The sequence below is a fragment of the Octopus bimaculoides genome, chromosome 23, assembly GCF_046866305.1.
Source record: "Octopus bimaculoides isolate indiv1 chromosome 23, ASM4686630v1, whole genome shotgun sequence".
NCBI classification, from domain to species: domain Eukaryota; kingdom Metazoa; phylum Mollusca; class Cephalopoda; order Octopoda; family Octopodidae; genus Octopus; species Octopus bimaculoides.
Window position 1 is genome coordinate 5,361,233 of NC_142950.1, and position 23,487 is coordinate 5,384,719.

Here is a 23,487-nt window from a genome sequence, read left to right on the forward strand (position 1 = left end):
GCACATACACATACATATATACACACATAAACATGTGTGTGTGTGTGTAGATGTTTATGTATGTATCAAGGGAGACAATTATTAAGAGTCAGAATAATATGCACAAAGTTTTTACCAAATTTCAACTTAATTTTTTTTTTTTATATTTTTCATGTTTTTTTTTTTTACAGGCTTCAGTTTTTTTTTATATTAAAAAAATTTTTTTTTAATCTTTCGGTAACAGATTGTGAAAGAATTAAAAATGATAAAAATAATGATGATGTTGGGCGCAGGGGGAGGGGAGAGAGCACAAGATTTGATATCTGGGAAGGAACAACGCAGAGAAACAAAAGAGAGTCTAAGTGAGAAAGAGAAAGAAAATGATAATAATAGTAGTAGTAGTAGTAGTAGTGATGATGATGATAATTATAATAATAATAATAATAATAATTATAATAATGATAAAAGATAGCAAAACAAAATGGAGCATTTGTATAATTTCAGGAAAAATAATACAAAAGGAAAAAGAAAGTTTAACATTTCAAATATTATAAATATAATCTTCTCCCTATCTATAAAAAAATTTTCAAGGGTTAATATTTAGAAAAAAAAAAAAGGTCCCCTTCTTTCCGTCTTTAGTCAGTCTGTTTAGCAAGGAGCTGAGAAAGTAAAAATTACTCAACTATTTTTTATTATAAGTAGTATCCATCAATGGGTGATCAGAGAGAGAGAGAGAGAGAGAGAGAAAGAGAAGCTGGTGATATGGATTGAAAGATTGCATTGGCTGCCTGAAAATAAAACGATATCTTCATACACTATTTCCTGCAGCAGCAAATGCATGGGTTCAGGGGGGGTCCAATACCCTACCACAACCCCACATAGTTTTAAGCCAAAAAAAAAAAAAACCTGCCATCATGGGTTTTTTGTCTTTTTTTTTTTGTATTTTTACACAAAATTCTTTTTAGTTATCTTCTAAACACCAGCTTTAACAACATTGTTTATTTGAATATTCAATCTGTAATTGATATCGTCCATTTTGATCTCACGTGAGTGATCTTTGTCAGGAAGAAGCAGTTAGGATTTTTGATCCCGACGGAACCAACATGAGGTCAAACCAGGTGATAGCAACCCCAGAGTGAACATCCACATTAAGTACACAAAAACTGCACATCTTAACATGTATCAAGTAATTAGTTTTTTAACCAAGAAAATCTGATACGTTCAATGTATATATTTATTATGGTGACAGCGCTAAGCAGTGATGTGTACAAATACAAACTTGTTGCCTGTTCAAATGTACTTTGTTCAAATATTTGAACTCATAAGAAAGCCATTCGCTATTTTTGTCAGTGCACAGCACTCCCTTCCTGGACAGTCAGGTGCATGCATTTCAGAGTGGTTATCTCCTCTTCAGCAACAGAACCAGAAAGGCAGGTATTGCAAGGTAACACAAGAGGCAGGTCCATCTTATGGTATTCTCATCATTGTCTGCCTTTCTGGTCAGTGTTGCTGAAGAGGAGAAAACCACTGTATTTACACCTATTTCTCTACAGTGAGAAATTTTCCTCATGGCAAAATAACAACAAATGGCTTGTTTTACCAGTTCGAATATGCCTCAAGCATATCTGAACTGGTAACAAGTTTGTATATATATATTTTTTATTTTAAACCTGATGAGTGACTGTATTTTTGAGTAGATTTAATTGTAGATCGATTTGATTATTAATCGAATTGGTTTTATTAGTTATCTATTTGAAAATATAGCCACGAAACGTGCATAGTCATTTTATACCATTTACTAGTTATTCTTTTATGTACTTTATTGATTTTTAGAATAAGGTTTTTATGATATATTTATTTTCTAGGGGGTATGAATTACATTCTTCATTATTGAATTATTTAATAGTGGTTTTTCTCTCTTTGAAAAAGTTCATTTTCTGTTTTCGTTTCTCATTGTGTTTAACGTTTTTTTGATGTCCTGTACCCATATATGCATGTATACATATAGATGTAGGTATGTACATATATGTATGGATATATGCATATATCTATATATTTATATTATATTATATATATATATATATATATATATTCTTATTTGACAACAGAACTCTACGAAGATAAAGTTACTCAGGGTTAAACAGAAGCCCTTGGATGGAGAAAGTCAAAAGGTGCCCTTCTATGATAGGGATTTTTCACCTGATATTTTACACAGTTATATTATAGCTTTATCAACTTCAAATTCCCCTGTTAAAACTAATTTACTTTAAATCTCTCAAAGTTTCTAAATTCTTATAATATAAGCATTACACACACACACACATATATATATATATATATATATATATACTATTTTACTATTTTAGTTGTTTCAGTCATTTGATTGTGGCCATGTTGGAGCACCGCCTTTTAGTAGAGCAAATCGACCCCAGGACTTATTCTTTGGAAGCCTAGTACTTATTCTATCGATCTCTTTTGCCGAACCACTAAGCTACGGGGACGTAAACACACCAGCATCGGTTGTCAAGCGATGTATGAGTGTGTGTGTATGTAATTTATGTATGTATATACATGTGTGTGTGCGTGTATGTATGTAATTTATGTATGTATATTCATGTGTGTGTGTGTGTGTATATATTACACACATACACATATACATAGGATGTATGAGTGTATGTGTGTGAGTATAATGAACTAAATTCTTCCAAATTCTTTATATTTTTCCAAAAAAAAATTGATACTGATAAAAACAGGGGGTGTTCATCATAAGAAATGTAATCAAAAAAGGGTCAAATATACTACACAACTTCTATTTTTTTTAAACCCTTTTTTTTATTTTTCTCTCTTTTTTTTACACCTAGCTAAAAAAAACACAATTTTATATATATATATATATATATATATATATATATATATATATATATATATTGACTTTAATTAAAAATGAACCTTACAAAAAAATTATTATCTTAGGAAAAGTTAGAAACAAACAAACAATCAAAATAATTAAACTTAATACAGTGTGTATGTTAAAAATTTTGTTTAAGATAACAATATATTTCAATAACAACTAAACATTTGCCTTGATAACTTCTATACAAGGCACAAAAAGGTTTCCGTAAGTCAGGATTTTGTGAAATGTTTAATACAAAAACAAAAAGAAATTTTATTAAATTAATTTTTTTTTTTTTTTTTTTTTTAATGACAATGTAGTGCATGGCTTGTAGAAGATTCGAAATAAGGCACCATATTAGACTGTTTAAATGAAGTTTGATCCTGAATGGTCAGTTTTGGAAAAACAACTGCTAATAATCATAAGAAGAATAACAATAATAATAATCTTTTCTACTATTGGCACAAGGCCTGAAAGGGAAAGTCAATTATATTGAGCCCAGTATTCAACAACTGGTACTTAATTTATCGACATCAAAAGGATGAAAAGCAAAGTTGACCTAGGTGGGGTTTGAACTTGAAATGTAGCTCACCACCTTTAATAATAATATTTTCTATTGGCACAAGGCCTGAAAGGGGAAGTCAATTATATTGAGCCCAGTATTCAACAACTGGTACTTAATTTATAGACATCAAAAGGATGAAAAGCAAAGTTGACCTAGGTGGGGTTTGAACTCGAAACGTAGCTCACCACCTTTAATAATAATCTTTTCTACTATTGACACAAGGTCTGAAAGGGAAAGTCAATTATATTGAGCCCAGTATTCAACAACTGGTACTTAATTTATCGACATCAAATGGATGAAAAGCAAAGTTGACCTAGGTGGGGTTTGAACTCGAAACGTAGCTCACCACCTTTAATAATAATCTTTTCTACTATTGGCACAAGGCCTGAAAGGGGAAGTCAATTATATTGAGCCCAGTATTCAACAACTGGTACTTAATTTATCAACATCAAAAGGATGAAAAGCAAAGTTGACCTAGGTGGGGTTTGAACTCGAAACGTAGCTCACCACCTTTAATAATAATATTTTCTACTATTGGCACAAGGCCTGAAAGGGAAAGTCAATTATATTGAGCCCAGTATTCAACAACTGGTACTTAATTTATCGACATCAAAAGGATGAAAAGCAAAGTTGACCTAGGTGGGGTTTGAACTCGAAACGTAGTTCACCACCTTTAATAATAACCTTTTCTACTATTGGCACAAGGCCTGAAAGGGGAAGTCAATTATATTGAGCCCAGTATTCAACAACTGGTACTTAATTTATCGACATCAAAAGGATGAAAAGCAAAGTTGACCTAGGTGGGGTTTGAACTCGAAACATAGCTCACCACCTTTAATAATAATATTTTCTACTATTGGTACAAGGCCTGAAAGGGGACGTCAATTATATTGAGCCCAGTTTTCAACAACTGGTACTTAATTTATCGACATCAAAAGGATGAAAAGCAAAGTTGACCTAGGTGGGGTTTGAACTCAAAACGTAGCTCACCACCTTTAATAATATTTTCTACTATTAGTACAAGGCCTGAAAGGGGAAGTCAATTATATTGAGCCCAGTTTTCAACAACTGGTACTTAATTTATTGACATCAAAAGGATGAAAAGCAAAGTTGACCTAGGTGGGGTTTGAACTCAAAACGTAGCTCATCACCTTTAATAATAATATTTTCTACTATTGGTACAAGGCCTGAAAGGGGAAGTCAATTATATTGAGCCCAGTTTTCAACAACTGGTACTTAATTTATCGACATCAAAAGGATGAAAAACAAAGTTGACCTAGGTGGGGTTTGAACTCGAAACGTAGCTCACCACCTTTAATAATAATATTTTCTACTGTTGGTACAAGGCCTGAAAGGGGAAGTCAATTATATTGAGCCCAGTTTTCAACAACTGGTACTTAATTTATCGACATCAAATGGATGAAAAGCAAAGTTGACCTAGGTGGGGTTTGAACTCGAAACGTAGCTCACCACTTTTAATAATAATAATAATAATAATGATGATGATGATGATTAATAATTATAAGCTTGTTGTTCATCACAAGCACCCTACAAAAATAGCCAAATTCCACAAAGGTCTGTAAAGAGATGAGGTGACAGAAATTTATATGGTATTTCCGTCAGAATATTTGCTGTTTGTTTTTTGACTTATTTTCTTAATAGAGGAGGGGGGGTGAGGCGGGTGAGGGGTGAGGGGGAGGAGGAGAGCCCCTTTTCAGGGCCTCTAGGATTGGTAGGAGGAACCTCTCTTGTTACTGGAGACCTGCCTCAAATACGTTGACTTGGACTTCGTCATACCTTTGTTAGTTCTGTACAAATATAAATCCTTCATTACACCTGTACTTAATTAATGTTGCAAAGACCTGTTTATTTATCGAAATGTAATAGAGCAAATAAGAGAGAGAGAGAGAGAGAGAGAGAGAGAGAGAGAGAGAGAGAGCCACAACATAGTCTATTAACTTGCTAGAAACAACAGACAAATCTTTCTCATGTCACTCTGCTGTCTTGAAAAAAAGGAAGGCCACACTGGATAATGTAGTATAAGATTGACTAAATCTGGAAAGACAAGATTGTCATGGTTACAACGTCTTAGATTATAGGATTGCTAAACTAAGGCTGACCTGGGACTAAACAACATTCCTTCTCCAGCAAATAGCTAAAAGGTCCAAAAATTGAAATGAGTGTTTAATGTTAAATCTGGAGAAGAAATAATTCAAATCTACTAAAAATGAAAATATTTCAAAATTCTGTATCTAGCCTGTCAAAAAAAATGAAAAAAGTAAAGTAAACTCTCTCTCTCTCTCTCTCTCTCTCTCTCTCTCTCTCTCTCTTTCTATATATATATATATATATATATATAATCATCTTCATTTAACATCCATTTTCCATGGGTTGGATGGTTTGACAAGAGCTGGCCAATCAGAAAACTGCACTAACCTTTGCTGTCTGATTTAGCAAGGTTACCATTAATTAATAATATTGTTGATAGAGAAGGACATAAAGGAGAGGACAAGCATGCCTTGCCCTGCATTATATTCTGAGACTAACATTTACTCGCATGTCTAGGCAGTTATTGGAAATGAATTTTATGTCAGTATTCCTGAGGGGAAACTTAAAGCCATACCTGGAGACAACAGTAAAAAACCATAAAAGACTTCTCTCTCTCTCTCTCTCTCTCTAATAAAACTGGTCTACAAAAGTTTCTAGAAGAGATGGAAAAATCAAAAATCTCACCCAATGTGATGAAATACCATAACGTTGACCTTAAATAATTCTCTAGTGAACTGATCAACAAGGATATGGACAGACCTTAGATACTTCTTTTCAAAGCTTCCTTTAACCCTTTTGTTACCGTATTTCTATTGAGATGTTCTGTGTTTTGTTCAATTAATTTTAAATAAAACAAAGAATTTAGTAAAATAACTTAGTTATCATTCAGCTAGTGTTACGAACATAAATTGTGACTAAGGTTTGGGGGAAGATTTTAATTCAAAACTCATGAAAACAAGACATTTGTACTCAGAGCCAGAATCGGTTTCAGCCAGGTTGGTAACGAAAGGGTTAAAACAGTTAAGTTCTATAGCATGTTGTGCCTGGGCAATAACAGGAACACAAGCAGAAGATATCTCTGGACGTTTCTCCATCTTTGTTATAATTTGCACTTGGGTTTCGTTTTCTGCAAAAAACGAACTTGCAGACTTTAACTGAGAGCATTTTTACATTCTAAATAATTAATCTGGATTGGATACGCTCTGTGAAGACCAAATATACCATTGGTCACTCTTTTGAATCACACGAAAATAAAAAAAAAAGACCAAAAACAAATCCACAGATCTTTATCATGTAGGAGCTTTGAAGAAAACAGACATTTTCCAAGTTAACGATATTAGAACCAGAAGCAATATTGGATTCAAATTTTGGCACAAGGTCAGCAATTTCAGGGGAGGGGGGTAGGTCAGTTACATGAAGCCCAGTGCTCAACTGGTACTTATTTTATCGACCACAAAAGGATGAAAGGCGAAGATGACCTCAACAGAATTTTGAATGTCAAGATGGACAAAATGTTGCAAAGCATTTTACCTAGCATGCCAAAAATTCTGAAAGCTCAACACCTAATAATAATAATAACAATGGTTTCTAGTTTTGGCATAACACCAGCAATTTCAGGGAAGCGCCTAAGTCAAATATATCAACCCCAGTGGACAACTGGTACTTATTTTATCGACCCCCAAAAGGATGAAAGGTAAAGCCGACCTCAGTAGAATTTTGAACATACAACGATGGATGAAATGCCACTGAGTATTTTGCCGGGCATGTCAACAATTCTGCCAGCTCATCACCTTAACGAGAAGCAATATTAATATTTAATGCACTTTCACGTCTTCCCACAGACACTAAGTGAAGATGGAATTTAAATGGCCACTGATTTATAAATGATATCTATTATATTATGGACTTATACTCCTTGCAGAAACAGATGTTGAAGGAAGAGAGAAGATACAGTTCTATGTTTAAGAGATGAGGAATTATGCACATTATTTACATTATTTACCTTTGATGGATATTTGTCCTCATCTTGTTTGTTGCTAACACAACATTTCGGCTGATATACCCTCCAACTTTCATCAGGTGTCTTGGGGAAATTTAGAACCTGGGTTCTTATTCCTAAGTTATTTTTCAATATTGTTGTTGCTATTATTATTATTATTATTATTATTATTCAGGTCAGTGCCTGGAATCGAACTTGAAGTCTTGGGGTTAGTAACCCGCATTCTTAACCACTACGCCACATGCCCACGAGCATATGAAGGCTGGAAGGTGTATCAGCCGAAACGTTGTTAACAACAAACAAGATGAGGACAAATATCCATCAAATGTAAATAATGTGAAGAGAGAAGATGTTGAAGGTAGAGAAAAGGTCCTTATCATCAAGGATAAATAGGGTAACCTAATGATTTGTGCAACAGAATATATTCCGGCAGGATTAGGGTTATTTTTTTTTTAAAAAGGGAAGGTTTCTTTTTTGTTTTTGTTTGTTTTAGAAGTGCCACAGCCCTCCACCACTACTTTCATCAACTGCAATCACTGTCATTTCTCAACTCTCATTTTTTAAAAATTTTATTTGAGTTAAAAAAAATTTTTTTTTTAAATGAACATTTATATTGTTGTTGTTTGTGAAGTTAAAAAAAAAAAAAGAATTAAAAGAAACAAAATCTCAGCAGAAATCAGTGACAGGATGTTAGCTTTAAATCCAGTACAAGATGACATCTTTACCAACAGGCGAGCAATCATTGTCATTTCTCAACTCTCATTTTTTAAAAATTTTATTTGAGTTAAAAAAAATTTTTTTTAAAAATGAACATTTATATTGTTGTTTGTGAAGTTAAAAAAAAAAAAAGAATTAAAAAAAACAAAATCTCAGCAGAAATCAGTGACAGGATGTTAGCTTTAAATCCAGTACAAGATGACATCTTTACCAACAGGCGATAGTATATGACAACCAGACGATGTTACCTTTACCAGCAGACGATTGCATATTCACCTCCGGATGCTGGAATCTTTATGAAGAGAAAGATGATGGCATTTTCACAGTAGAGGCAAAAATGGCACCTTTACTTACGAGATGAGAGCATATTTACAACCAGGTGATGGTGATATATATGTATGTGCATGAGTGTATATGTATGTATATATACACACATATCACCACTAGAGGAGGGTACCTTTAATACCTGAAAATGGTAGAGCATTACCACATCTTGAGAATGCAATATTTACCCAAATAGAATGCTTTTGCAGGAGTTCATGTATGCATGTATATATATACATGCATATATCACCCATATGTGGTACTTTTACCACCAGAGAAGATGGTACATTGGCTGCCAAACTGAACCATTTTCATTTTCTGTACAAGTCACCATCAATGATGGTGTCCTTGTTCATTATAAATTCTATGAGACAAATGAATTTACCATTTATAGGGCCCTGTCCATATGGCAGTCATTTCGCATAATAAGAATGTACCTGCATGCGTGTGCTTGTACGTGTGCGAGTGTAAGTTCGAGTGCATGGTTTGTTAATGCGAAGAATCGTCGTAGAGATGTGAAAAAAATTGTAAACATGGCAAGATGTTTCCACGTTTGCAGAGGCCTTGCATTGCTTGCATGAGCAACCATATTTCACTGGCTCGGAGGCTGCGGTAGAGCAGCGGCAGTGTCTGTTGTTGATATCACTCACTGTATCACTGATGAAAAAGGAAAAAAAAAAAAAATAGAAGCAAAACCCCATGAGGTCAACAATGTACATCGTAGATAAACTGGCAGGTACTCTATTTTTCAACTTTTATTTTTTTTCATTTTTTTTTTTTTAACACATCGCATGGTGAAGAGCTTCTTGAAGTTTGAGACATTATCCAGAGTTTTAATTTATGTAAATCAGCAGGATGACTGGTTTAGAAATGGAGGGAAAAGATTTTAAGTTGCTAATGCTGCTGCAGCAGATCATTTCTTTGTGCTCTCTCTCTCTTTCTCTCTATCCCAGATTCTGAAATCAAATCTGTGTACCATATTGGGAATTTGTTGTGTGAAAAGATGAAATAGAAAATGTTGCACACTTTAGGAAATCCTGGAAAAAGAAATAAAGAAAAAAATTATTAGAAGACAATTTATAATTCAGAGATAAGATTTTACTTTCCAAAGGGAAAAATAAAACACATACATACATACATACATATATATATATATATATATTTATATATATATATATATATATATTTATATATATATATATATATAACGTGGAGTAGATGAAAGAGGGACAACTGACGAAGGGGTATACTCTTTATGTTGCATGTATCGTTTCTGTTTTTTTTTTGTTTTTTTCGTTGTTCGTAAAAAGTCATTTTCTATGTTTTCGTTTTTATGTTTTCCTTTCTCATTGTGTTTAGCGTTTTCTTGATGTCCTGTACCCATATATGCATGTATGTATACATATACATGTAGGTATGTACATATATATATGGATATATGCATATATTTGTATATTATTTATATTATTATTATATATATATATATATATACACACATACATATACATATGGGCCTCACAGAGGCAATGACAGAAGACCGAGACCTCTGGAGATATGCTGTCACTGAGAAGACCAAGTAAATTAAGTGAGTTCACAGCTGTAACCTATACTAGTGTCGCATAACCAGCCCACTCAAAAGTACCTTGGATTGTAGGGTGACATGCTGTGCTTGAGGAAACCTATTGAGCCAGGTACATCAACATCAACAGCAAAATCAAAACCAAATCAAATGTAAATTGTGGTTGTGACCCCCATGCCGGTGGCACGTAAAAGGCACCATCCGAACATGGCCGATGCCAGTGCCACCTTGACTGGCTTCCGTCTGGTGGCACGTAAAAAACACCAACTGATCATGGTCGATGCCAGCTCCTCTGGGCCCTGTGCCGGTGGCACATAAAAAGCACCCACTACACTCTCGGAGTGGTTGGCGTTAGGAAGGGCATCCAGCTGTAGAAATACTGCCAGATCAGATTGGGGTCTGGTACAGCCTCCTGGCTTCCAAGACCCCTGTCGGACCGTCCAACCCATGCCAGCATGGAAAGCGGACGTTAAACGATGATGATATATATATATACACATGCATACGTGTGTGTGTGTGTGTGCGTTTGCATGCATGTATACATATATATGTATGTATGTATACACATACAAGTATATATACAGTATACTCAGGCAAACCATCCAACAGGCTTCTGCACAGTCTCACCAACCAGACAACCTGATTCTGCTCAAAGGATTTGACTCTACCAGAAGTGTCACACAGCAAGATTGAAACTGGGAACTATGTGGTTACAGAACAAACTTCTTAATCATGTAGCCATGCCTCAAACACCACCAACACCACCGACAGCTTCGACAGCTTCGACACTGCTAATGTTAACAAACCATTGACAACAGACAAGGCCAGGTGTAGTGGTGAGGTGTATGAGAGAAGTGAGTGGTAATATTTGTACAGACAGGGCATATTTTATGAGGGGGGTGGGGTGGGTGGGAGAAAGTGGAAATAGAGAGAAGGAGGGAGGAGAGGAGGGAAGGAAGAAGCGAGGTCAAAGTGACACTGGAAGATATGTGACAAGCCAGCAACTGGTGAATGGGGAATGGGCCAAACAGCAGAGCATACACAGGGTTGTCACTCAGTACAAACTTGTATGTGACAGATGGGGGGGGGAGAAGAAGTTTTTCCTCAGTCAGTCAGTGGTGAGGGTCACTGACACAGTATAAGCAAAAAGGAACAGAGAAGGAGGGCCACATGTAATGGAAAGCCGCAGATCAATAAATACAACGCCCTCCGTCACATGTTGTCGTACATGTAGCGGTGTGCCAAAGAAGTCTGCTTATGAACTACATGGATTCAGGTTCAATCTCAGGGGGTAGAGGAGTTTTCTACAATATCTTCAGGGTGCCACAAAGCTTTTATCGATTTGGTTGTTTGTTTTACGTCCATTTTTTTCCATGCTGGTATGAGTTAGATGAATGCATTTATTATCTTTCACTAGTTCCATTCGCCAGACAGTGGCCATCCTGGGGCACCACCTCACAGGGTTTAGCCAAACGAGTGAACAAATCAACCCCCATCCAGTATTTATTTTTCAAGTCCAGGACTGCTAAGTTACAGGGACATAATCAAACCAACATCAGTTGTCAAGTGATGGGTGTGAGTACAAATAAACACAAGGACACATACATACATACAGGCGCAGGAGTAGCTGTGTGGTAAGAAGTTTGCTTCTCAATCACATGGTTCTGGGTTCAGTCCCACTGTGTGGCACTCTATGAAAGCCTGTTATATATATATATATATATATATATATATATATACCTTTTATTTGTTTCAGTAGTATATACCTTTTATTTGTTTCGTGTGTGTGTGTGTGTGTGTGTAGCACGTGAAAAACAACATTCGAGCATGGCCGTTGCCAGTGCCGCCGGACTGGCTCCCGTGCAGGTAGCACATAAAAAACACCTTTTGAGCATGGCCGTTGCCAGAACCGCCTGACTGGGCCTTATGCCGGTGGCATGTAAAAGCACCCACAATACTCTCGGAGTGGTTGGCATTAGGAAGGACATCCAGCTGTAGAAACATTGCCAGATCAGATTGGCGCCTGGTGCAGCCTTCTGGCTCGCCAGTCCTCAGTCAAACCATCCAACCCATGCCAGCATGGAAAGCAGATGTTAAACGACGATGATGATGATGACGATGACGATGGTATATATAGACGAGGGGTGTGCTGAAAATTATTGTGAAAGGCCAGGTTGCACATCCAACCTTCTGAGTTCTTTTACAGGGTTTAGAAAAACTGAAGGACCACTGCAATAAGTTTGTGAATCCATGAAGGGAAGACATTCGATAAAACCATAATTAACTGACCCTCCTGTATTTTCTTATTTCTTTATTGCCCACAAGGGGCTAAACACAGAAGGAATAAACAAGGACAGACAAAGGGATTAAGTCGATAACATCGACCTCAGTGCGTAACTGGTACTTAATTTATCGACCCCGAAAGGATGAAAGGCAAAGTCGACCTTGGCGGAATTTGAACTCAGAACGTACTGGCAGACGAAATACCGCTAAGCATTTTGCCCGGCGTGCTATCGTTTCTGCCAGCTCGCAACCCTCCTGTATTTTCTCTTACTCAAGGCCAGGAACTTTTCAACACCCCCTTGTACATGCATGCACCTGCACATACACACACACAACAAGCTTCTTTTAGTTTCCATCTAAAATTCACATTTTATTCTCTCATACAACAACAGAAAAACACACACATACATTAGACAACAGAATGGCCATGGTTGGAATGTCTTTGACTGTAGCCTTGCTTGGTTAGGGCTGCTGTATGGTGCTAAAGAACAGCAAACAACAAAATGGTTTGTGCAGTGACCACCCCTACAGAAATAACCAAGTTGAGGATAACTTACATGATATTTAAGTGTGGTTCTCAACATTCTCTTTTTGTAAATCTTTCAATGGGATCTGATGTTCAACGGTCGAAAGAAGGTCTAAGCCCCCGTCCGGCGAGTTGGAGCCATAACCCCCTTTGGAAGACATCTGGACCTGAATGCAATTTAACTGGAAAAGAACAAAAAACAAAAAAAAAACACAAGTTATTAACATGGGGGTCAGAGGACACAGGAAATTGTTATTTAGAAAATTATGGGATACAAGTAGTAGTAGTAGTAGTAGTAGTAGTAGTAGTAGTAATAGTAGAGTAACGTGAAATAAAAATATTTAGCACAAGAACAAAACATACTACCCAATCTGGGAACTGAACACACGATCTGGCAATCTTGAGTGCAACACTCTAACTACTAGGCCATGTTCCAGTGATCTGATGAGCTGGCTTTCTCTAATTGCATTGATTTGTAAATATACAACAGTATTGTGTAATGCCAAACATGCATATCAATGCAAACATGTAACCATAATTTCTTCCACCCTGAAATTAATACTATATGAAGAAGGTTGCGAAACAGCTGTAATCCTAAAGATGTCACATGGTAAAATAGATATATATATATATACGTTTACTTCTCAACCACACAGCCAAGGTTGAGTCTATAATGAGTAATTCTGAAGAAGGATTGGTTATTAGCAGATCAAGTGGAATGCATAAAGACCTTTCTTGTTGGCAAGTAAACAAAAAAAGAATGGATATTTTTTCCTTTTTTCGTTTGTAAGTGGAATTCTAAATATAGGAGAAAATGGATGTTTTCCTGAGAAATATAAGATTTCCTAGGTAAGGGCCACATGACCGATTTATCAGCCATGAAGAAGAGTAGCAACAGGAAAAGAAGAGGAGTGGTAAGAGGATGATGACGATGACAACAAGGACAAGGAATGTTCTCCAACAGGGAAATATATTTGTTGACTGCTGACCCAACAGAGATAACAGCTGGCTGGCTGGCTGGCTGCAACTGCTATTGCTGTGTCAGCAGCTCCATCACAAAAGGATCGGTCTTCACATCAAGAGCATCAGATAGGATTGGCTCAATGATTGGAGAAGAAGGGAGAAAGAGAGGAAAATAAAAGGAGAAAAACGAAGAAGAAATGGCAGAGAGAGAGAGAGAGAGAGAGAGAGAAGCAGAGAAATGAAGGCATGATGGTGAAGAATGTGGACATTGTCTGATGTTAATTACACTTGCAATCTAGGTAGCATTTCAACATCAACTTATGTTTCAAAACAACAAAACAAAAGCTAATTGCTTAACTTAACGAGGGAAATTAAAACAACGTAGATCACATGAGAAAGAGTTGAGTTATGAAATGTTTATGGTGGATGAATAATAACGCTCGCAGTTTCTGTCGTGTCGTTCCTTTATTCATTCCGTTAAGCATGACTAACTGGCAATGTATGGTGAGGGGTTTGAAGAGAGCAGGGCCTGGAAATCCTTAACCCTCCTGGTTGACTCCTCAACATTTTGAAAAAATTATTAGGAGCAATAGTGGTTGTGTGGTAAGAAGCTTGCTTCTCAACCACATGGTTCCAGGTTCAGTCCCACTGAATGTAAGAGCACCCACTACACTCTCGGAGTGGTTGGCGTTAGGAAGGGCATCCAGTTATAGAAACAATGCCAAATCAGATTGGAGCCTGGTGCAGCCATCTGGTTCACCAGTCCTCAGTCAAATCGTCCAACCCATGCTAGCATGGAAAGCGGACTTTAAACGATTAATAATAATAATAATAATAATAATAATGGTTTCAAATTTTGCCACAAGGGCAGCTATTTTGGGGGACGGGATGAATCAGTTACATTGACCCAAGTGTTCAACTGGTACTTACTTTATCAACCACCACCCCGAAAAGATGAAAGGCAAAGTCAACCTCAGCAGAATTTGAACTCAGAACGTAGCAACAGGCAAAATACCACTCAGCATTTCGCCCAGTGTGCTAACAGTTCTGTCAACTTGCCGTCCTTATAATAATAATAATTTATACTCATAGATATACACATAAATACACATATATACATAACACATAAATACACATATATACATAACACACATACACATACATATACATATATATATAAGGACCCCTTAATTCCCAAATGCAATAGATGTACTTACATGGTTTCGACTTCCTTCTTCACCAGACATGCCATAGCTCCTATTTCCTACATCACCAGACCCTACGTGTCCCGTGTGTTGGAAATTTGTTGGTAGACCTATCATACTTGCGTCGATTTTTCTTCGCCGCCTTTTTTGCTGGAAAATAACAATAAAAATATAAATAAATCATAAGCGTGTATGCATGAGTACATGTGTGTGTGTGTGTGTGTTATTCGATTTTGAAGTTCTGGTGAAGCTATAAGATGATACACAAGCACACAACCATGAGAACATTGCAACTTATACCAGAAACAGCTGTAAGGAAATGAAGCTAATTACATAATTTATTGTTTCTTTGCCATTTATATAATCTCATATTCATGCATGGAAGATGGAGAATAAATGATGATGATATACACATACACACACACACACACACACACACACACATATACATATATATATATATATATCTATATATATATATACATATACATAAAGGAAATAATATTAATATAGATGCATAAAGGTTGAATGTGGGTTCATCCTTTAATTGGAAATTTCCAAAAAAGATTTCTAATGTTGATTCTTCATATTTTGCTGGGAGTTTCCAGGTGTAAATTTGCGAAGAGTGGTTGGCATAAGGAAGGGCATCCAGCTGTAGAAACTCTGCCAAATTAGATTGGAGCTTGGTGCAGCCTTATGGTTAGCCAGTCCTCAGTCAAATCGTCCAACCCATGCTAGCATGGAAAGTGGATGTTAAACGATGATGATGATGATGAAAGTAGTACTTGTATATAATGTATGAATTTATGGAATGAAGTTCCATAGATCCCATCGATTTTATTAAAAATGGAGGAGACAAGTTGTTAAAATTTATAAGAAGTTTGATTCTTGCAGACTGTTGTTTCGTACATAGATATGATATTAATACAACTTCATGATTGAATTAAATTAAATTAATTAAATACCAATATACTCTTCAGTGCAGGAAAGAAAGAAAACCATAATACAAGGAACTTAAAAGGAATATAGTAGAAAAAATTGGATCTAGAAGATTCATGTTGGTATCTGTATGAGAAAGAGATGGGAGTCATGTTGGATATGTAACCATAATTAACAGCTTCAACAGTTATTTGAAGATATAAGTAAAGAGGTATTGGAGACAGTCCCGCTATAGATGAGTATGGAAATTAGAATTATAGCTTCATATAAGTAGCGTAGGGCAAATTAGTATTAGAAATGTCCAATGGGAAGATAATCCAGAATTTAAATTAAAATTAGCACTAACCATTGAAATCAGTAAGTGGTATAAGTGTATTTTTAAAAATTCTGTACTTAAGAATGAAGTTTAGCGTGAGGAAGTGGTATATGAGAAGCTAAAATGAGATAGTTAATGTAAGCAAAAGGCTGAAGAAGTGGAGGAAAGAGAATGAGTTAAAGATAGAAGATGATAAAGGATTCGTGTTTGAATAAATAAAATCATATTAGGTAACACGTATTAATGGTAAAGTAGAAAAAATTCACCATGTATTATATACAAGTACTACTATATTATATATACACACATATATATATATATATATATACATATATATAGGCGCAGGAGTGGCTGCGTGGTAAGTAGCTTGCTTACCAACCACATAGTTCTGGGTTCAGTCCCAATTCGTGGCACTTTGGGAAAGTGTCTTCTACTATAGCCTCGGGCCAACGAAAGCCTGGTGAGTGGATTTGGTAGACGGAAATTGAAAGAAGCCCGTCGTATATATGTGTATATATATGTGTGTGTGTGTGTGTGTGTGTGTGTGTGTGTGTGTGTGTGTGTGTGTGTTTGTTCCCCTAGCATTGCTTGACAACCAATGCTGATGTGTTTATGTCCCCATAACTTAGCAGTTCAGCAAAAGAGACCAATAGAATAAGTACTAGGCTTCCAAAGAATAAGTCCTGGGGTCAATTTGTTCGACTAAAGGCGGTGCTCCAGCATGGCCGCAGCCAAATGACTGAAACAAGTAAAAGAGTAAAGAGTATACAAAACACACACACAGGAAAAAAAACTGACAACTTGTTGATCTCACACAAAAACATTTGTGAAATTCTTCACTTACCATTCCACCAAGTGGAAACTATTAACTCTCACCACAAAATATTAGAACAGATTATTTCCTTCCATTTGTCTCCGTTCCAATTATTTGATAGACGAAAGGATTTCTATTTCAACGCCATCTGTTCTTTACTATTTCTGACGGAAGTAGGGTGCCAGGGTCAGTGGTAGGAGGCTATCTTTTACAACTCATAACACTAAGCATTCTACAAGTGACAAGAATTCTGTTTCAAATATGATTCACCTCAAAAACTACCCTTCCAAAGACTAAACAGCTGCCATGCTGTCATAGAGGGAAAAACAGGATGGTGCTGAAGTTTCCATACCAAAAAAGGAAAAAAAAAAATGACTCAAAGATTTCATGACTACATATTTTGGTTCAGAAATGAAAATTCAACCATTGGAGTTAATATAGGTTAATATATAACATGGGGACAAGCATGGATAAGTGGGTGAGAAGTATGTTCCCAACCACATCGTTTCAGGTTCAATCCACTGTGTGGCATCTTATGCAAGTGTTCTTTACTATAGCTCAGGTTCAAATCAAAACCTTGTGAGTAAAACTGAAAGAAGCCCATCATATATACATATCATCATCATTTAACGCCTGCTTTCCATGCTGGCATGGGTTTGACTGAGGACTGGTGAGCCAGAGGCTGCACCAGGCTCAATCTGATCTAGCAAAGTTTCTGCAGCTGGATGCCCTTCCTAACGCCAACCATTCCGAGAGTGTAGTGGGTGCTTTTACGTGCTACCGGCATGAGGGCCAGTCAAGTGGTTCTGGCAACGACCACACTCAAAACGTGTTTCTTACGTGCAACCTGCACAGGAGCCAGTTCAGCGACACTGGCAACAACCATGCTTGATATATATATATAGAGTGCTATGAATAAATTGTTGCCATTTTATGTTTTAAATTTTGTGCATGCATTTTTTTGATTTTGTCACTTACACAGTATGGGAGGGTCAGTTGGGCACTGTCAACGAGAAAAACAGTATCATGACACAATTCGCTCTGCCAAAAATTTGTAAACAACATACTGTATAGTTTGGCATTTGCACCGGAATCTCCAATATGAACATATCAGAGTGTTTGGGTGTCAATCTGAGGACATGTACTGAGAGTAATAAAAATAAAACATCCTGTCAACATCATGGTGTTTGGAGTGAGCACTAGTGATGGCAATGCTATGCTTCTATTCATCTCCCCACATGGCCTCAAAATCAAAATGGAGGCCTACGTCAAGTGCCTGAAGGAGGTAGTGTTGCCTTGGGTCATGAGGGTGACTGCTGGAAGACTCTATGTCTGACAACAGGACTCTGAACCATGCCACACAAGCAGGAGAACTGAATCCTGGCTGTCACATAATTTCTGCAACCACTTTGCACCTAACATCAGGCCACCTCACTCCCCAGACTGCAACCACCTTGATTACTGTGTAGGGCGCAGTTGAGTGAAGGACCAACAAAACTCCTAACTTTATATGCATGTGTGTGTGTGTGTGTTTGTTTCTGTTTCTTTGTCTTCCACCCACCTACTTGGGAACCAGTGTTGGTGTGTTTATGTTCTAGTAGCAGTTCAGCATAAGAGACTGATAAAATAAGTCTCAGCCTTCAAAAAATTAAATAGTTAGGGGTCATTTCAGCTAAAATTCTTCACGGCAGTGCCCTAGCATGGTCGCAGTCTAGTGACTGAAACAAGTAAAAGATGATGTACTTTGTGGAAATCTAACTGCTCATTGCTTCAGTTTCAAGAATTTGGATTGTCTTTGTTGTTTTCTTTTTGCAAACAATGCTAACAACAGGAGCACCTGGTGAGCAACAGCAATTGATATTCTAATTAAGCATAGGTGCAGGTATGGCTGCATGTTTTGACTAAAATCTGAGACACCAGATGTGACCTTAAAAAGCAAGTTGTATTTTAATTCGAGCAAAATACACAGAGTAAAGAAATAACCTTCCAACCATAGCTCACAGCTCAAATAAAAAAGAATACAACTGAAGACGTTTTTACATGTTTCACAAGCATTTGAGAGACTAGATGTAGCCTTAAAAACAAATAATATTTGAACTGTAGCAAACACTTGGTTTTAAGAGATATAACACAAGTAATATAAATTATATTACATCGTTTGAGTGATTTCTATCTCTTAAAACCAAAGAGTTCACTTGTGTTAAAACAAAACTTAGTTCATAGGGCTAAGTATAGCATCTCTGGTTGTGTTTTATATGTGTGTGTGTATTGCTGAGATGAAAATATTAGCCCAATTATATATACCAAATAACCGATAAGATTAAGTAGACAAGGCACCCAATTATACATGTATATACACACACAGAAAGTATATGTGTGTTTATTTATTTATATATTTAATGAAATTCTTCTCAGCCATTTGAGGGTAAAAACTAGGCGAGAGGAAGAGAAATTTCATACTTTGACTAAGCAATCACTGACTTTGTAAAACACACATGCCAACCACACACACATTCAATAATAGATACACACACATATATACGCACACACACACAAATACAAGGACACAAGGGACATATTTCAAACACATACACATTCAATAATATACATGCACACAAATACACACACACACACAAACACACACACAAACACACATGCACATATGTGTGTGTGTGTGTGTGTATATATATATATATATATATATATATATATATATATATATATTTATATATATATATATATATATATACACACACACACAGATACAAGGACACATGGGACATATTTCAAACACACACACACACAAGTGGACATACTTGCAGCAAACACACATACACAAAAATACATAAACAGACATTTTTCAACACACACACACACACACACACACACACACAGAGGCTGCAAGCACCAACACAAACACAGACATACTTTCAACACACACACACACACACACACACACACACAAATAAATAAGGCATACTTTTAGCAAGCACATGCATGCACAGATACACACACATACACACATATATACTTGAGGAATGCTGCCTCCCTCCCTGGCCCCTCTCCCCACATATTTCCATATCAAATGGAAAAAAAATACATTAAAAAATGTCCGATAAAGACTGCTTTTTTCTATAATATTTTCAATTATGGAAGCGGCGTGGTGCTTGAGGGTGGTGGGGCAGTGAGGTGTTGAGCTAATTTCTGCTGTTGCCGCTGTTTTTCAGAATTAAGGTCTAGACACACACACACACACGCGCGCACACACACACACACGCACGCACGCAGAGAGGCATCTGAAGAATTCCAGCAATCATTCTTGTGGTATTTGTCACAGACACATTTCGTTACACAGTTCCGCTATTGTGAAGCTTTATCTCAAAGACTGTAAACTCTTTAAGTCGGTCGATTGTTGGCTTCAGGTTCTACAACTGAGACGGTTTGGTAAAAGCCATCTTGTTCCATTAGAAGTGGAACAGTCATGTAGTGTGTGTGTGTGTGTGTGTGTGTGTCTGAGTACATGCATGTGTGTATGTATATAAATACCTACAAGCATATATATATATATATATATATATATACAGACATATACATATATATTTACATATATACATACTTATATACATACATATATACTTACATATATACATACATATATACTTACATATATACATACATATTTACATATATACATACATATATATTTACATATATACATACATATATATATATAAATATATGTGTGTGTGTATAAATACATATATACACATATACATAAGTATACAATCGTACACATACACACACATATATAGACACAGGCATGGCTGTGTGACACTTTGCAGATGTGCCTACTGCTATAGCTTTGGTCTGACCAAAGCCTTGTGAAGGGATTTGGTAGATGGAAACTGAAAGAAGCCTGCTATGTATGCATATATGTATGTGTGCGCACGTATATATATATATATATATATATATATATATATGTGTACAGCAACTGAAAAGCCGCCTTGTCGGGCAGCTGTTAGGCTAGCTCCTGTGGCAGGCTCTTCATTGCACCTTGGGCCCAATAATGACACTTCATGCATTGAGTACATATTAAATTTTATTTGTTCGACTAAAGGCGGTGCTCCAGTATGGCCGCAGTCAAATGACTGAAACAAGTAAAAGAACATGATCATAATTTCAACTCCCCAGTTTTTCCTTCAGTCACCCGAGCAAGTTGGAACTTATGAAAGCAGCTTCCTATTACTCGGGACGTCTCAAACAAGGGATCGCTAAGAATTTGAAAACAAGCATGGGAGTTTAGGACAAAATTAGGAAAAGCAAGACAACACAGCCGCTCACCCATCAACCCATGCAAACTAATCCATTATTCAGTTCTATATTTAAGAGATGAGGAATTATGTACATTATTTACATTTGACGGATATTTGTCCTCATCTTGTTTGTTGTTAACACGTTTCAGCTGATATACGCTCCAGGAATGAGAACCCAGGTTCGAAATTTCCCCAAGACACCTGATGAAGGCTGGAGGGTATATCAGCCGAAATGTTGTGTTAAGAAACAAGACAAGGACAAATGTCTGCCAAATGTAAATAATGTAATCTATAATTGATTAATGGTGACGAGAGAGATCAATACATACCGGTTGTGGTTGTACTGTAAAACAACAGGGAAAACAGATTATGGCATCGGCCATCTTTCACAGCTCAGTCAAGACCGGATATCACAGTTGAAGCTGGTCACAAAGTTTTGTGACCAGAGCTGGATGCAAGTGTCACACTTCAGCCAGCTACTACCTGCAAAAAAAAAAACAAGAAAAGAATAATAATAATAATTAACAGAGAAGAGGGAGAAAATTATTATGATTAATTTGTATACCTGTATCCAGGTGTCACTTTGATGTCATGCGGTGTTCTCTCACTCAATAATAATAATAATCCTTTCTACTAAAGGCACAAGGCCTGAAATTTGAGGGAAGGGGCTAATCGATTTCATCAAGGGTTTCTTTGAGAGATACACTGTCATCTGTTGGAGTTGATATGTTGATTAGAAAGCATTTTTTTTCTTAGTGATCCCTACCGTTATTATTATTATTATTATTATTATTATTATTATTATTATTATTATTATTGTGCGAAATAAGTACCAGTGTTGCAAATATAAGAACAAGGCCTGAAATTTTGTGGGGAAGGGGCATCGACCCCAGTGTACAGCTGGTACTTATTTCACCGTTTCCAAAAGGATGAAAGGTAAAGTCAACCACGGGGGAATTTGAACCCACAACATAAAAACAGACAAAATGCCTAGTGGTATTTTGTCAGCCTTGCTAACAGTTCTGCCGGCTTGTTACCTTAGAATGAACAAATGCTGGTTTCAAATTTTGAAATAAGGCCAGCAATTTTGATGGGAGAAGTAAGTTGATTACATCGACCCCAGTATGTAACTGGTACTTATTTCATCAACCCTGAAAGGATGAAAGGCAAAGTTGACCAAGGCAGAATTTGAACTCAACTTAAAAACAAACGAAACGCCACAACGTGCTAATGATTCTACAAGATCCCTGCCTTTGATGATAATAATAATAATAATAATAATAATAATAATAATAATCCTTTCTACTATAGGCACAAGACCTGAAATTTGGAGGGAGGACACTAATCAATTACATCAGCCCCCAGTGCTCAACTGGTACTTATTTCATCAACCCTGAAAGGATGAAAGGCAGAGTTGACCTCAGCAGAATTTGAACTCAAATTAAAAACAAATGAAAATGCCAGGCGTGCTAACGACTCTGCCAGCTTGTTGCCTAGAAACAGGACAAATATTGCAAAACATTTCATCCAATTCTTTAACAAATTCCACCTATCTACTGCTCTGAACCAGTCGTTTATTCAATCAACCCTAGGATAATGAAAGGTGAATATGACCACAGCAGGATTAGAACTCAGACAATAAAGAGCAGGGACAAATACTGCAAAGCATTTCGTTTGACAAATTTATGGCACCGCCAATCCACCACCTTTAAATGATAAAATCAACAACGGTGTTTTGACAAATGATAAAGCAATATTGTTTTATGATAATGTCTTAAGAAAAGTAAGCTAAAACGGTAAGGAATAAGACTGGCACCGATTTAGATACTGATCTGAAAGAATTTGAGTTATGTAGGTGAGGAATGTCTTAACTCCAGATTCTTGATTATGCTGAAAATTAAACTGAAACGCAACCAATGAATTCTTCAGTAATGAAGTCATGGAAGGGTGAAAAGTTGGAGTAGGGGTGGAGGGATGGGAGGGATAAATTAACCTTGGTATTCAACCAATATCAATTTAT

General features: G+C 36.4%; 1 protein-coding gene across 7 annotated transcripts in view; it reads right to left on the reverse strand.

Annotated features, from left to right (window-relative positions):
• Positions 1–7,951: 7,951 nt before the first annotated feature.
• The window catches only part of LOC106871450 (CDC42 small effector protein 2), a 168,227-nt gene continuing 152,691 nt past the window's right edge, over positions 7,952–23,487 (reverse strand). For all 7 annotated transcript variants that reach the window (XM_089340244.1, XM_089340247.1, XM_089340246.1 and 4 more), the window contains 4 exons: positions 21,797–21,950; positions 15,095–15,232; positions 12,946–13,096; positions 7,952–9,563 (listed from right to left, as the gene is read on the reverse strand). In XM_089340244.1, the coding sequence (XP_089196370.1) occupies positions 12,953–13,096; positions 15,095–15,232; positions 21,797–21,850 (336 nt within the window). In that variant the 5' untranslated portion in view covers positions 21,851–21,950 and the 3' untranslated portion in view covers positions 7,952–9,563; positions 12,946–12,952. The remainder of the gene's footprint in view (positions 9,564–12,945; positions 13,097–15,094; positions 15,233–21,796; positions 21,951–23,487) is intronic.